Source organism: Colias eurytheme, chromosome 3 (assembly GCF_061535395.1).
Source record: "Colias eurytheme isolate Ceu_HAF_F1 chromosome 3, ilColEury1 Martin Lab GWU primary, whole genome shotgun sequence".
NCBI lineage: Eukaryota > Metazoa > Arthropoda > Insecta > Lepidoptera > Pieridae > Colias > Colias eurytheme.
This window is the reverse complement of record NC_142982.1, coordinates 10,525,011-10,541,498: the sequence shown is the minus strand read 5'-3', so window position 1 is coordinate 10,541,498 and position 16,488 is coordinate 10,525,011. Positions and strand designations below refer to the sequence as shown.

General features: G+C 32.8%; 2 protein-coding genes across 2 annotated transcripts; one reads left to right on the top strand and one right to left on the bottom strand.

The window, feature by feature from the left end:
* Positions 1 to 1,324: 1,324 nt before the first annotated feature.
* On the bottom strand, positions 1,325 to 3,168 carry LOC149909953 (uncharacterized). Its single transcript, XM_090118419.1, has one exon. The coding sequence runs from the start codon at positions 3,104 to 3,106 to the stop codon at positions 1,355 to 1,357; it is 1,752 nt and encodes a 583-aa protein (XP_089974545.1). The 5' UTR covers positions 3,107 to 3,168; the 3' UTR covers positions 1,325 to 1,354.
* An 800-nt stretch (positions 3,169 to 3,968) lies between these two features.
* Positions 3,969 to 16,266, top strand: Gnf1 (germ line transcription factor 1). The gene is made up of 17 exons (XM_090120064.1): positions 3,969 to 4,079; positions 4,187 to 5,180; positions 5,580 to 5,689; positions 6,116 to 6,244; positions 6,596 to 6,968; positions 7,546 to 7,666; positions 8,184 to 8,311; positions 8,736 to 8,882; positions 9,416 to 9,499; positions 10,169 to 10,317; positions 10,849 to 11,043; positions 11,512 to 11,663; positions 12,002 to 12,110; positions 12,945 to 13,090; positions 14,401 to 14,614; positions 15,460 to 15,624; positions 16,086 to 16,266. Exons 1-17 carry the CDS (start codon positions 3,969 to 3,971, stop codon positions 16,164 to 16,166), a joined length of 3,408 nt encoding a protein of 1,135 aa, XP_089976190.1. The 3' UTR covers positions 16,167 to 16,266.
* The last annotated feature ends 222 nt before the right edge of the window (positions 16,267 to 16,488 follow it).

The window sequence follows — 16,488 nt, the reverse complement described above, 5'->3', positions numbered from 1 at the left end:
TAATATTCGCTTACAAGTTATAGTTATTGGTTAAATTTATTTTTGTATTATTTAAGCAGATTTGCACTACAAACTATATTTATTTTAATTAATATTTAGATTAAATTTTAATATATAAACAATTTCTTACGACTTCTTTCTGTTGAGCGTGTTTCTTGTAATAGTATTCCGTGATTTTTCTCGCTTTTTTCAATTTACTTGATCAAACCTGTTGACTGAATCTGCTTGACAATAATTTTCGAATTTCTTATATAATAATCATGTTTTAATGTCTTGTCTTATATCCTTTGTATAGGAAATCAATCTCAATTTTTTGCTTTTGTATTTGCCTGACGATATCCACTCAGGGGTCCTGGGTTCTATCCCCAAAGGTCTTAAATAGATGTATGCATGGGTACGCAATAGTAAATGCAGTTAACTTTTTTCTTACAAAATATATCAATGAAAAATATAACGCATCTGCCCCAAAAATTTATTCTTAAAGAAAATATTTTTTTTCCAAAATAAACTCGTGAAGCAATGGATCCTGATGATCGTCTTAAATCTAAAAACGTGTTCAAAATAGATTACATTTTTCGTCCATCGTGTAAAAGTATTTATGTTTTAAAAGTAATTAATGAAAATTTACTGTGATTAATATAGATTAAGTATATTTATAGGTTAAGGGTATATTCCACAGGTTATTAAAGTGTAATGATATTGTAAGTAAAAAGTGTAGACAGGTTATTAGCTTTCCGGAAGTAGCACGTCGAAATGTGGCTAATTAGCCACATTTTACTTTTCTCATCCACAATCTCTTTTTCGCTCACAATAGTTGAGTCATGCCATCTCGCTTTGACGATCCAATCGTGTGTGAGTGTGCCGTTTTTTGAAGATCGAATGTTGTATTGGTAACCTATCTACACCTTTTTACTTATAATATTATTGTTAAAGTGTAGTAAGTGAAGTTTTTATATACAGTACAAACTGTGTATGTGATATGTATTTATTTGTTAGTCTATATTTTGTTTAGGTGAAGTATTTATCGTCACACAGTGTTATTGTTTAAAGTGAGATTGTGTATAATAAGTTTTGTAAAAATAAATTATTAAAATGAATGTGTCTTTCATTTATGTTTTTAATTGACCATGTATTTTTAGTTCTTTGGAAAGCTTTATTATTGATTATGTCACATTTGCTCGCATAGAAACGCTAATTAAAAAGGGTAAGATCTCCTTTGGACTCCAAAAAAAAGAAGAAAACTAATTACTTACAAAAGTTTTATTAACATTACACATTCTTAACTGAAGTCAACATATCTTATAAAATAAAAATAAAATATTAGCAATAAAAAAAATCATATTGAAATCGAATTTTAACGGCGCGAAGGTGGTGTTGTAAACGAGGTGACATCTAATTCAGTAGCAGAAGTGGATTTGGCATGTAGCGAATGCTTTGAGACCACTCGTCTGGCCCAAGCCAAGTCACGTGAGCTTCTGGACCGCCTGCATCGCGATTTAGAACTGTCCGACGTCACGCTTTGCTCTGAAGAACTGCTATCTGATTCTGACCATACAGATTCCGTAGCTTGTTCATTGCGATAAGTCACAGATCGTGTAGCCGTCGTCGTAGAGTACATTTGGGGACAAACCTTTGCACCCCTCTTTATAACTTTCACTTCATCAACTGACGTTTCAATTTTTGGCGGGCTTTTCGCCCGATCCTCACGACCGACATCAATTATGTTGCTATGTTCTCCATTTTTCGTTGCTATCGATTCATCACTGGAATCGCTGTTTTCACTCAAAATAACATCCATCAATTTTTCTTTATTTTCGTTTAAGTCGTACACTCGTTGCGTCTTTGACGAACTCAAGGAAGAAGTTTTAATCTTTGAGCCTACACTACGTTTAGTGCGCTGTTCTTCCAAATAATAAACGTTATTTTTATGACGAGGCAACATTGCTGGAATATTTGATTCCACATTTGCATAGGCGACGTCTTTGCTACATGACGATCTACTAGGTCGCCCCTTGCAGTGGCAACCTGCTGCATCATCGTCACCAAAAATATAGCTATAAAACAGTTGCAGTAAACATATAGCAACCCCAACGAGAAGAATGAAAATAATATAAATATAAGGGGTCCAATCCGTATTTAAATAAACATAGGAATCTTTCAACTTCTTCCAAGGTTGCCATTTTGACACCTCAGCGTCCTGAAATTCAAAAAGATTTCGCCGTGAAAGCCCCTTTCCATAGTTTTGAGCGGCAGCTGCTATTCTTAAAACACCCCCATATGCTGCGTACAATTTCTCATCTACGAGATGTGGAGCGACGTCGCGTTTCATCCAGTGCCAAATTTCATTATTAAAACTAACGAAATCAGTATGCCGACATGTATCTGGTGATCGTCGTAAAAGGCATCGAGATGCGGTAGTGTAATATTTTAATAATACATCTTCAGATTTCGGTGACGTCAAACTTAGTAACCCGTTTGACCTAAACGGAAGCGCCATAGCAGAAGGTTCGTTGTGATCGTCAATCTTGGGTGGCGGTAAATGAATACAAGAATTGGTATCCCGTTTCGTAACTAAAAAGTTACACGGGTCGAAAAACTTTCCAACACCCACTTGAATTTTATCAACTTTGATATTACTCAAATCCGGTATTCTTTTTGGTTTTTTCCAACCTAATCCTTGAGTATTCAGAAAAACTTTTATTTTATCGTAGTAGCTATGTAATTCCCTAACGTTCCTATAGGGAATGAAGCCAGCGTAATAAGCGAGTCTAGCTGTAGGTAATATATCACTTCTAAGGTGAGCTCCAATGGTATCAGCGAGTGCTTCTTTTAATAAAGAAGCTGTATGTTTATCATCCGGAATATTTGCTAGGGATAACGATTTTCGAAAATATCTTAATATGTCTCTTATGTATTTAGTATCCATCTTATCTGGAGCCACATTTGGTGGTACCATCTGTTCAAATATTTTCCGGGCTCGTAACTTTGCCAAGTCATCTTCACTCCAACAGTCGGTTCTAGTCAGGCGATTGTTGAACAGGCTGCTACCTACATGAGAACATATTGTTATTTCAATAAATATTGAAATTAAAGCAATATAAAACATCGAATAGGAAATACATGAATAATGTTTGGGTAATCAAACAATTGGAAATCTATGTAACTTTAAAATTATCTCTTTGAAGGTTTAATGAATGATCGTTGAAAAGAATTGCCATAGAACAATTTACAGATCCCAAACAAGGAGGTGACGGTAGTTTTAAGTTTCAAAATTATATATCGAATAAATATTTTATATTCGTGTTTTCGTGATAAAACGTGTCAGATACGGTTTCAATTATAATCAACACAAAAAAAAAATATTATACCTTTAATCAGTATCGATATACTAATACAGCCATATTTTGGTAAGTATTGCTGAATTTAAATATAAATTCATCACATGAAACTAGCGTATAAAGGAATTATATTTGACGTTATATAGTACTCTGTAGGCTTTGACATAATAGTCCAAAATGACAGTTGACATTGACTTGTCATTTGTCAATAAGATTAACCGCAAAATTGCGCTTCAAATAAATTGAATTGAAACTAATATTAAAAGATATTGTAAACACATTTTTGTTCTTATTTGCTTAATAATTTAAAGAATAATTATGATCAGCTGTTCCTCTAAGATTGACTATACGCTATCTTCTTTCAATATTGCTTAGTTATCCAACGAAAATGTCTAAGGTAAAAATAAGTTCGTATGTACCTTCTTTGATTGAATTGTTATAGAATTCAAATAAATAAATTGAAATTTTAAATTTAAAAATATAACCAAGCTTCAGAAAATATTTTTTTTGTATTATCAATACGTGTTTGAACGTTTCAGAGTATTCGATCATACTTCACTGTTTTAAATATAAAAATATAACCAAGCTTCAGAAAATATTTTTTTTTTTGTATTATCAATTCTTTTTTGAATGTTTCAGAGTATTCGATCATACTTCACTGTTATAAGGAAACAAACTACAGAAGCAAAAGATGATAGCGATGAAATACCAGAGTCACCAGACGTTCAAATAAAAAATAAAGTGAGTTATTTATTCCTTGCCTCCTAAATCTTTGTCAAAAAAATATTTAAATAAATTAAGCTTACATTGTTGTATTAAAACAAATTTATATTAAATATTTCTTACAGAAAAAATTGTCACGAAAAAAGAGGCTTATAGAGGATTCAGATGAAGAAATATTTACACCTAAAAAGAAAAAAACTGAAGCTACTTCACATAGTAAGAATCAAAAGAGTCCAAAAGTCACTTTAAAAGAAGTACAAATCACAGACTTATTTGGTAATGGTAAAATAAAGAAAACTGAGGCTTTAGTTGTAAAAGATAAAACAAAGAAAAATACAGAAACTGGAATTCATTCCGACGATGAATTTGAGAAAAGTCTCCTTGAACTTGATGCACCTGAGCTGAATGGTAAATCTCCCAAAAAAGAAAGCCATACAGATATAGATTGTGGTCCACTAAAAGAAAGAGATTCTGACAATCAATCAGCCAAATCGCATAAAGAAATAACTAAAACTGGCAAAGATGTGGATAACACATCATCCAAAAAAGTAACAAATTCAGAAAAGGAGTGTGATCCACAAAAAGAAAAAGATTCTGACAATAAATCAGCTAAACTTCATAAAGAAACAAGAAAAACTGACAAAGTGGTGAATGGTAAATCATCTAAAAAAGAAAGCCACAAAGAAAAAGACTCTCATACACAAAAAGATACAATTTCTGACAATCAATCAGCCAAATCGCATAAAGAAACCATTAAAATTGACAAGGAGAAATCAAAACATGATGAAAATGATAAATTACCTAAATCAAGTGAGAAGAATATAAAGAATGATGACAGAATTAAAGCAAATAAATCTGAGAGTGTTACTGTTGTCAAGTCAAAAGATGACGAGAAAAAGAAACCAAGCCCTAGAGAAAAAGACAAAACACCTGAAAAAGTTCTAAATAATCATGATAAAGTTGACAAGTTATTAAATAAAAGTGAAACAGACAGACAGAATGATGATTTTAAATCAAATAAGAAAAGTAACAAAAGGGAATTGAGTGAATTTCTTGAAGATGATGATCACAACACAAGCAGTAAGAAGAAAAAACATGACATGAGCCTTAATGAATCTGGTATGATATCTTACTGTTTTATTGATATTTTAAATTTAAAATTCATTCCATACATTTATGATACACTAGCGGTCCGCCCCGGCTTCAAAAGGGAGCCTATATTCTTTTTCAGGGTCTAAAGTTTGTCTGTGCCAAATTTCATCAAAATCATTTGAGAGGTTTATGCGTGAAAACCATACATACATACATAATTACAAACTTTTCCTCTTTATAATATTAGTATAGATTACAGACAATTATATGAATTTTTACATTTATATTTAAAAATTGCACCACTAGGTTTACCTACTGTATAATAAGCTGCTAAAATATAATACCCTATTAAATGTTAAGTATTATAACAGAATTTGTAACATGAAGGTATTAACTGTTGGTTAATTCATGTAATTTAAATTATAGTTCTCAGTGATGAAGAAAGGCATGAAAGGAAAAGACTCTCAGCTGCTTTATACCAGAAGTACTTGCACAGAGCTGGCCCGAAGAACTTGGGATCTAAAGATATGCCTGAGGTTTGTTTAATATTAGTTTTATCTTTATAAATACATGTTTTTTGTTCCATATTTTATAATCTATGCTCTGGTATTGTTAAATTTTATACCCCTTTATTTATTGGTAATATTTCAAATTAAAAAATTATCTTACATTTAAACAGATGAAATAGAACATAAGAAGTAATGTTGTAATAGTAATAGGGGAAAAATTCATCTAATAAATACATTTAAAGACATAGTATTGAATGAATGAAATCAGTAGTATTCTTAACATTTATGATAAAAATATTAATTATGATGTTATTGTTACTAGAGAATAATGATTAAATCTAATAAAGTAGGTAGAAACATTAAAGTATGAATGAATTATGTCAAAATTACAGTTTTTTATTATTAAATCTGTACTGAGATAGCAACACTGTAGAATTTGATACTTTATTTCAGGGAGCACCAGATTGCTTGAAGGACTGTGCATTTCTACTCACTGGAGTGTTGGACTCATTTGAGAGGGAGGAAATTGTTGAGGCTATAACTAAATATGGTGGTACTGTCAAATCTGGTATAAGCAAGAAGGTATTTTTTGAAAAAATAATAATGTTTCTCTTTCTTATTTAATTCCTAAGTCCTTCGAGTTTTAAATCATATTTATTGTTTATCAGTTGAGTCAAGTTTGTCTCAAAACTGTTAATAGTTAGTCAAATATAAATACTTACACAAAATAATGACATCCTTTATGTATAAATTTCCATATTATCATGGTGGTGTAAATATAGAAAATAAAATAATATTATTATTTCTCCCCGTGCGTCTGGTTGTCTGAAGAAATTGCTGCATAGCATAAGACCACCAATTATTTTAATATACTCTTATGTTAAGTTTTATAAAACAGAGCAATAGAGGATTAATAAATAATATATTTTATAGGTAACACATGTATTAGCGGGCGATGATGCCGGGCCCGCTAAAATAGCCAAAGCAGAGTCCCTTGGTATTAAAATAATCACTGAAGACCAATTCCTCAGAATGATCAAAAATTCATTAAATGGTGAAGAAATAAAAGACGAAATCAAACCTAAAATTAAAACCGAAAAAGACGAAAGCAAAGCTAATATTGACAATCATGGAAAATCTAAAAAATCACTGAAAGATAATGTTAAATCTAATTATTTTCAAGATAATCAAGTTAATGTTAAAAAGGAAAGGTCAGTGTCGCCGAAAAAAGAAAGTAGTGCCAAAGTTAAGAAAGAAAAGCCTGTGGAAGCGGTTAAAAAAGAGGACAAAATTGTGAATGATTCATGTAAGTAAAAGTAAACTTAATTTTTAAAAGAAGTACACATTCTCTGAAATACTTTCATACATTTTTTTTTTCTAATATTTGCATAAAACTGTGCAATGTAAAGCAAGGGATTGTAATAGTGATGTTAAATACGTTTTTATTTCAAACTAGCTTCCCACCCGCGGCTTCGCCCGCGCAGTCAAAGAAAAACCCGCATAGTTCTCGTTCCCGTGTCGTTCCCGTAAGCTTTCCGGGATAAAACCTATCCTATTTCCCGGGGTAAAAAGTAGCCTATGTCCTTTCTCGGGTATCAAAATATCTCTATACCAAATTTCATGCAAATTGGTTCCGTAGTTAAGGCGTGATTGAGTAACAGACAGACAGACAGAGTTACTTTCGCATTTATAATATTATATATAGTATGGATAAATACAAACAATATGTAAATACTAACAATCTACTTTCTTCTCCAGAAATTTGTTCGCAAAAAAAATATTGTATAATAAGTCAGCTGTAATCAACTAAATATTTAAAAGTGATTGTAACATGAACAAATACCCTACATATTTTTTCTAACAAACTTTTAAATAAATTTTAGGTGATGTAAAATTATCTCCAACAAAAGACGCAGCACCATCACTAATGTGGGTAGACAAGTATAAGCCGACGAATATTAAGCAAATCATTGGACAGCATGGAGAAGCTAGTAACGTTAAAAAGTATGTACTGTTCATTGTTTTCACCAATTATATCTTTAAACTGTCAATTAGAAGTGTGATTCAGTTTTTATTTTATGATTATTGTGAAATGAATCTCCTTTCTTTTCGTCAACATATTTTTACTACACTTATTAAAAATAGATTACAATAATCAAGAGATACAATAATTAATACAATAATTAAGTACTATAAAATTATAAAAAAACTGAAATCAATACAAGAGAAATTTATAAAGTCAAATATTTTGCTTTTATGTGTGTAAATTCAGAAATGATTTATTCTATTCTGACCGTTTGTAACTTTATTTAAAAAAGAGCGTGTGTGCCGAGCACATATGCCTTGATGTTTCCTTGAAATTTTACCTTCAACATGCCTAAAGAACGTTTATAGTTCGAAAATTATATCAGATAAAAGCTACATAACTCCTACGAAATATACAATTTAATCCCATGCATATATGTAATATTAACATAATCATGATATAATCGATAATAATTTCTATTCTTACTGTCTACAGATTAATGAACTGGTTAACAAAATGGTATATAAACAGAAAAGCGAAATTAGCAAAGCCAAACCCTTGGGCCAAGAATGACGACGGTGGGTTTTATAAAGCTGCCTTGCTGTCTGGACCACCGGGAGTTGGTAAGTATTATATAGTTTTGTGAAAGATAGTTATAATGCTATACTACTTTTTTACGACTTTCAAGTGTTTAGAATTAATCTAAATAGTCAATAGTCTTTATTTGGCACCAAAAAAAGTGTAACAAACAGTTTCATTCACTGAAACTCTTTGTTACAACAAATGATTTGTTACAAATTAGAAAATTATGTTTAATGGATATAATGGACATACTAAATTCCAAATTTTGTATTCAAACAATGATATATTTTTATTTGCATTTTAAGGATGGATAGAAAAACTTACAGAAGAAAAAGTAATATGTTTCCTTCCTGTTTTTCTATTGGAATATTTAAAAATATTTATGCAGACAAAAATAACGCACTCAAACCGACATGTATATTGTTATAACATTTATTTATGACATCTTTGTAATAATTATTTCAGGTAAAACAACAACAGTGAGTCTTGTATGCAAAGAGTTAGGTTTCGATACAGTGGAATTTAACGCGTCCGATACGAGAAGCAAGAATCTCATCAAAGAGCAGATTACGGAACTACTGTCTACTACATCACTGTCTGGTTATGCAAGAGGTAACTTTAAATATGATAAAAATTTATAGGGTTGTCAAATTGAATAATGGAAGATCCCAGTTTGTAAAAAAAGCAAAATAAACCCATAAGAAAGTAGGTAGTCGTTTGAGAGTCGTGGATAATTCAAATCATTGCTCTTTAGAAAATTAAAGTTGCTTATCCTCTTGTGGTATTTGGGATAGTCATTAAATTAACAATATAGGGATTCAAGCCAACAACACAAAAGATATTATACAGAGTAACTTGGATTTGTAAAAGATAAAACATACTATCCATACTCATATTATAAATGCGAAAGTAACTCTGTCTGTCTGTCTGTTACTCAATCACGCCTAAACTATTGAACCAATTTTCATGAAATTTGGTATGGAAATATTTTGATACCCGAGAAAGGACAATGAAAAAGGAAAATGACGCAATCCCGGAAATCCCACGGGAACTATGCAGGTTTTTCTTGACTGCGCAGACGAAGCCCCGGACGGAAAACTAGTCATAAATAATTTAATATTTCATATCATTGTTATATTTTACAGGTGTAACAGGCAAGCAAGCAGTGACCAAGAAACATGTTTTAGTGATGGATGAAGTAGACGGCATGGCGGGGAATGAGGATAGAGGTAAATATTTTATAACTAGCGGTCCGCCCCGGCTTCGCCCGTGGTACATATTTCGCAATAAAAGGTAGCCTATGTTCTTTCTCAGGGTCTAAAGATTGTCTGTGCCAAATTTCATCAAAATCGGTCCAGTAGTTTATGCGTGAAAACCATACATACATACAAACCTTTCCTCTATATAATACTTAATATATATATAAATCTCGTGTCACAATGTTTGTCCTCAATGGACTCCTAAACCACTTAACCGATTATAATAAAATTCGCACACCATGTGCAGTTCGATCCAACTTGAGAAATAGGATAGTTTAAACATGTAGGTACCACGGGCGAAGCCGGGGCGGACCGCTAGTATAAATATAGATTACTAGCTAATTTAGCATTTTTTACGAAGATCAGTATATTGTTATGGTTTATAAATCAAAGCAGACAAGTTACTCAGAGAGATTTATTAATGAAATAGTTGGTATTATTTGTTGTAAATATTTTATATGTTGCAAATTTTTTTATACCAATTAACGTAATTTCCACTATGAGAGCATAATCCATATACTTCACAATTATACTAGCTAAGTATATCTTTTCTTTATTTACGTAGTACAATTCTGATTTCTCGTAAAATATGTGATAAGTCGAATTTCGACAAAATAAACAAATTGAATATGATTCCAGGTGGTCTCCAAGAACTAATAGGGCTTATAAAATCAACATCTGTACCAATAATATGCATGTGCAACGACAGGAACAGCGAAAAGATGCGCTCTTTAGTTAACTACTGCTATGATCTGAGGTTCAGTAGACCGAGGGTGGATCAGATTAAGGTATTTATTTAATTTTGGTTATGTTTGTATACGACTTATAGGTCATAGGAAAATAATTGTACTGAATTTTCATGTAAAATTATATGACTTCATTGTATAGAATATTTCTTTCAATTTCTTGCTTACAAGAATGGTAATTTTCTTCGTTCATAGCATTTTATCAGCATGCCAGTTAAATAAAATAACTTTATATCATCTCAAATATTATAAGACCAACACTTTTTAAATCCACACAATATCTGCCTAACTTCTTTGTATAATCATTTTTTTATACAGATATAACTTGCGCATACACAAGTACCTGTGTGCGTGAAATTTATTAAATTATTATTTATTAAAATCGATGCCTTGTCAGCTTAATTTGATCTAGATTTTGTATGTGTTTTCGCTATAGGAGTTCCACTTCTATATTAAACTAGTTGCCCCAGCAAACATTGTTCTGCCCTATTGCCCCTTTTTCCTGTTTTCTCTACATTAGAGCCTTATACCTTGTACCTTAATAAAACCGTACGTATATTTCACCCCATCTAGGCGGCCATGATGTCAGTATGCTTCAAGGAAGGCATCAAGATCCCAGGCGATGTGTTATCACAACTGATAACAGCGGCTGGACAAGATGTCCGACAAACCTTACACCTTCTATCAGTGTGGAGTGCGGACCCTCAGCTGGCTGATAAGGAGCACTTACAGAAAGAAGCCCAGAAGGTCAAGAAGGATATTAAAATGGTAAGATTTTGAGCAGTAAAAAGTCGGATTGAAACGCCTGAGGCCTCGCTCGCGTAAACAAATTAAATTCCAATACAAATGAGATGTTTTACTACAGTAAAAAGCCTATACAACCCTCTAGACTCATTTCATCTCCTGAAATAAATCATAACTTAAAATCGCTTGCGACGTGAAAGTTAGACAAACAAGCAAACATACTTTCGCATTTATAATATGTATAATAAAAGATTTATTAGTTTTAGCATACACTTGCAAAATATAACATTTTGTTAATGCATTAGTCAATCTAATCTACGAGTTACGACTGCTGTTTCACTCACCTTATAGCTGGCTTACGTGCCAATCCATACTATACTATAATTCTGTAGTACAACTACAGAATTATAGTATGGATATATGTATACAAATTTCCATAAAGCTCCGAAATGCATCCTCATAAATAGTTTCATAACGTTATATAACAACCAGGGCCCATGGGAAGCGATACGCAAGGTGTTCTCTGAAGAGGAACACAAAACGATGAGCCTCAACGATCGGAGCGATCTATTCTTCACGGACTACAGCCTGGCGCCGCTGTTCGTGCAAGAGAACTACTTGCAAGTGGCACCGCATTGTCCCAAGTAAGTTTTTTTTACTTACTAGCCTTCTGCCCTGGCGTTGCCCGCTTTGTACAAAACTTAACTAATCATACAGACAGCGGGAAGTGACTTTATTTTATAATTTTATAGTAATTATTTTTGCACAAATAGATGTTTAAATTATTTGGCCTATCCTGTTTTATTTGGACTGTCTGATTATTTCATATTATGTACTTTTAATTTTTTTCCTCTAGTAAACTATAAGATAAAATTCATTCCTATTCCCTATTGAGACCGGGATTGGGCTAAAAATATTTTTATTACATAATGCAAACATTTTACATCATCAATTAACATTATAATTGTCTGTAATTTTACAGGAAAGAAGTATTAGATAGGTTAAGCAAAGCCGCAGACAGTCTTAGTATAGGAGACATGGTTGATGCGAGAATACGTGGCAATCAGGCTTGGAGTCTTTTGCCTATACAGGTACGTTATTTTTACCATTTATAGAGTTTTATATAGTTAGTACCCTAAATAAACATTTCTTTAGTGATCTTGATGATCGAATAGATAATTTTTACTTTACAAATAAAAAGTAAAAAAAGAAGATGACCTTAAGTATATAGTGGCAATATTCAGTAATTTATTGATGCACCATGAAAATCAGTTTAATCAGCACATCTACTCTAATATTATAAACTACTGGACCGATTTAAAAAATTAATTCACCATTCGAAAGCTACATTATCCACGAGTAATATAGGCTAGGTTTTATCCCGGAAATTCCACGGGAACGGGAACTATGCGAGTTTTTCTTTGAAACCGTGGGCGGAGCCGCCGGCGGAAAGCTAGTATCTTATTAACTAAGCTTACATTTTTATATCACAGAGTATTATGTGCTGATTTAAAAAAAAAATTTTAATTTAAATTTTAATTAACAATAAACTTATGTCGTTCTCACTACCTAACCACAAACTTATGAATTATGTGAAACATATTTTTGTAATTGTTTTTTGGTTCCGAGGGCGGGGACCTGGTGATCTGTGATACCGGTTAAAACCCATTTCAGACACCAGCTCCTCCAACTCCAGCTTATTGTTTGATAATTTTGTATGCATGTAGATTAATTTATGTGATTGGGAATTGTGAGGAGAAATAAATAAATGATTTGATTTGATTTTGATTTTGATTAAACTGATTTTTAGTATAACCATATTATTGTTGGTAATTTTAAGTTGTGTTTTATATAATGGTATTTTATTTCTATCTAAATAAGTTGATACCAAATGGTACATTAAGTAATATTATTCTTATTCGCAGGCAATGTACAGCTCAGTAATCCCGGGGCAAGTGATGTCGGGGCACGTTGCGGGGCAAATACAATTTCCCGGCTGGCTCGGGAAAAACTCGCGCGCGGGCAAGATGGCAAGACTTGCCCAGGGCATACATGCACATACTAGACTTAGGTAATAGGTTATGTATGAATTTATAGTGTCGTCTTATACGTGTAGTCTTCCCTAATGATGTAGTTACTTTCGTAATATAAAGCAGATTTAGCGAAGCTTATGGTACATTCTTGTTTTATATAAAACGATGAATAAGCATGCAAAGCATGAAGAATAGTAAAAGAAATCAAAAAGATTGACCTCTTGAAACAAGAAAGAGTTGAAACAAGAGCAACTAATTGAGTATTTGAATAATAAAAATATATTGATTTTTTTTATTTTTTTAAAACTTTATTATTAATAATATTGATATTTAATGCAAAAAACTCCAAAAAAATTATTTTTCAATTAATTGTAAGCAATTAAAGATTGATGAAATTTAAATTAAAGTCACGTGACTATAAACGCGCCATGACTGGTCACGATAGATGTGACGTCAAAATGTTATAGTTGTATTCGTTTTTCTATCAACTGCAATGAGTGAAAACTAACATTATGACGTCACCCGCGTTCGGGTGACGCTTCGGGAGTTGTCGGTGTGTTTTCGGTACTGGATTCAAAGACTAATTTTTATTTTGAAATAACTTTTGAATTATTGCAAAAAAAAAATTAAAAAAATAGTTTTGTTATAAGACTAATATATAATCTTTCCATTTAGCACAAAAAATTTTTTTATTCAAATACCCACTTGTGTGGTTATATACGAATGTTATTACTAAACTTGGATTATTATTAATCGGTTTGGAATAATATCATAACTGAGTATGTCAATCCTATCCTAAGTTGGATTGCATAGCAAAATAATCTATACTAATATTATAAAGCTGGTGAGTTTGTTTGTTTGAACGCGCTAATCTCAGGAACTACTGGTCCGATTTGAAAAATTATTTCGGTGTTAGATAGCCCATTTATCAAGGAAGGCTATATCATCACACTAAGAAAAATAGGAGCGGAGCAATGCAGCTAAAACCGCGAAGCACAGCTAGTACATAATGCTAAAGACACATCTCGAAAAATAAGTGAAGTGAAGTCCCGTGTCCCCGCTATATCTTTTCTTTATTTACGTAGTGTGAAAGTGTGAAGTCCCATGTCCCCTAGTGGGGTAAGGGGCAGATGCATTATTCATACATCTGTTTCACTGATCGATTTTCTTTAGGGACAAGTAGGTGATCAGCCTTCTGTGTCCTGAAAGACCGAGACATTTTTTTTTTCTTCGTCTCCACCGGGAATCGAACCCAGGACCCCTCGGTTCTACGCTCACGCGGCAACCACTGTACCAAGGAGGTGTCATCTCGAAAAATACTTGTATTTAGATCCTTACAATCTTTCAGCACATCCGGATCAAAAGCGTCAATATTCCTGGATTACGCGCCACACATACGCGACGCCATTTTGGATCCGCTGATCAAAGACAAGATGGACGGCGTCCAGCAGTCACTGCAAGTGCTGGAACAGTATCACTTGTTGAGGGAAGACCTGGATTCCTTGACGGAGCTGTCCGTGTGGCCTGGGCAAAGGAATCCTATGGTTTTGGTTGATTCTAAGGTATTATACAGTATTTATAGTTTAAAAAATTGGTTGTATGTAAAGTTTACTGACGATAGTTGAACGTAACAACGTCCGATTGTGCTTCTTTGTCGCTCGTTCCGCGCTCTCGCTTGAACTTCAAGCCTTACGGAACGCCTCAGAGCGAGGTAACGCCGCATGAGCCATGTTTTTCGTGCGTGCAGCCGGCTATCGAATTATAAGACGTTGTCACGTCAAAAAAAAGTATAAATATTTGTAGTATATTTCGAAAAATTCAAAAATTAAGTGTATGGTTTGTACATCTGGGATAGACCTGATTGATAAAATAAATACAAAATAATGTAGATTTTCTACTCGTAAAATAATAAAAAAATCTTTAAGAATGCATATTTAATTAACTCTGTCTATGTAAACTAAAAATACATACTTAAGTTTTTTTTATTATTAATAACTAGCTTACCGCCCGCGGCTTCGCCCGCTTTGCCTAAAACCTAATAAATTATATACTAAAACCTTCCTCTTGAATCACTCTATCTATTAAAAACACCGCATCAAAATCCGTTGCGTAGTTTTAAAGATATAAGCATACAAAGGGACATAGGGACAGAGAAAGCGACTTTGTTTTATACTGTGTGTGTGTGTGAAGTGGGGTAAGGGGCAGATGCATTATACATCTGTTTCACTGATCGATTTTCTTTAGGGACAAGTAGGTGATCAGCCTTCTGTGTCCTACCAGACCGAGACATTTTTTTTCGTCTCCACCGGGAATCGAACCCAGGACCCCTCGGTTCTACGCTCACGCGTCAACCAATGTACCAAGGAGGCGTTATACTATGTAGTGATAAATTATTTATTCCTCACAGGTGAAAGCAGCAATGACGCGCACATACAACAAGCAAGCTAGCGCACTACCATACGCGCCTGGTGCGATCAAACGAGCTAAACATACGGAAGACACTGATTCGCTTGAGATTGATGATGATGATGAGGAACAAGATAGCGACCCGGAGAATGATGCACTTATTAAGGTACTAGTAACTTCAGAAATAAAATAAAAAAATACAGTTAAAAAACAAAAAAAAGAGCGTGTGCCGAGCACACATGTTCGAAGTTCTTTGGTGAGTTCTTTGGTGAGGTTCGAAGATACCAAAATCGTTACCTTACTCCATGATGTGGCGGTATTGCCATGACGAGACCTTAAGATTTTACTCTCAATGCGCCTGAAGAAGTTTCAAAAAGAAAGACATGGGTAAAATCGAATATATAGAAAAAAGTATTTTATACAGTACCTACAGAGGAAAAAAGCCCATTTTTGACCATGAGTCGTTTACAATAACTGCATAAAAAATAATGCATGAAATTTAATGTTGGTTATCCTCCTAAATATTATGTAGTTTATGTCTATTTTTTAGGTTTGTGTTAATTTACTTCGATTTTTTTTCTTATAAACTTCTGACCTAAACTTTATCTAAGTATATTTTTTTCTCAGAAAAAGAAGACGAAAGATGTAGAGAAGCCATCAACAAGCAAAGAAAAAGGACAATCAAGTAAAGGAAAGAAAAAGAAATAATGTTCTGATTTTTAATTGATATTTTTAATTATGTCTGTGATTTGTAATATGCTCTTAAATTTGTTAATGTTAATGGACCTGAATAAATAATGATAATATTTCACTGTGTTTTATTTAAAATTACTACTAAAAATATTGTGTTGAAAATGTTTTTTATGTAAGTACATTATTGTTGATTTTTACAGATTGCATTTTAAATCAAGGCCAATACACATCAGTGTTAGCAACCTGAAGTGAGCTGATTATCGTACCAGGGGCGTAAAATTATCGTACATTAGGCGTTTTTGCTTCGAAATTATCGTACTTTTTAGAATAAAGTCAA

Excerpts from the sequence above, each read along its gene's own strand:
- LOC149909953 (XM_090118419.1), bottom strand. The coding sequence starts at position 3,106 with ATGTTTTATATTGCTTTAATTTCAATATTTATTGAAATAACAATATGT.
- Gnf1 (XM_090120064.1), top strand. The coding sequence starts at position 3,969 with ATGTTTCAGAGTATTCGATCATACTTCACTGTTATAAGGAAACAAACT. Across the intron at positions 5,181-5,579 it reads CATGAGCCTTAATGAATCTG|TTCTCAGTGATGAAGAAAGG; the intron begins GTATGATATCTT and ends TTTAAATTATAG. Across the intron at positions 7,667-8,183 it reads GAAGCTAGTAACGTTAAAAA|ATTAATGAACTGGTTAACAA; the intron begins GTATGTACTGTT and ends TACTGTCTACAG.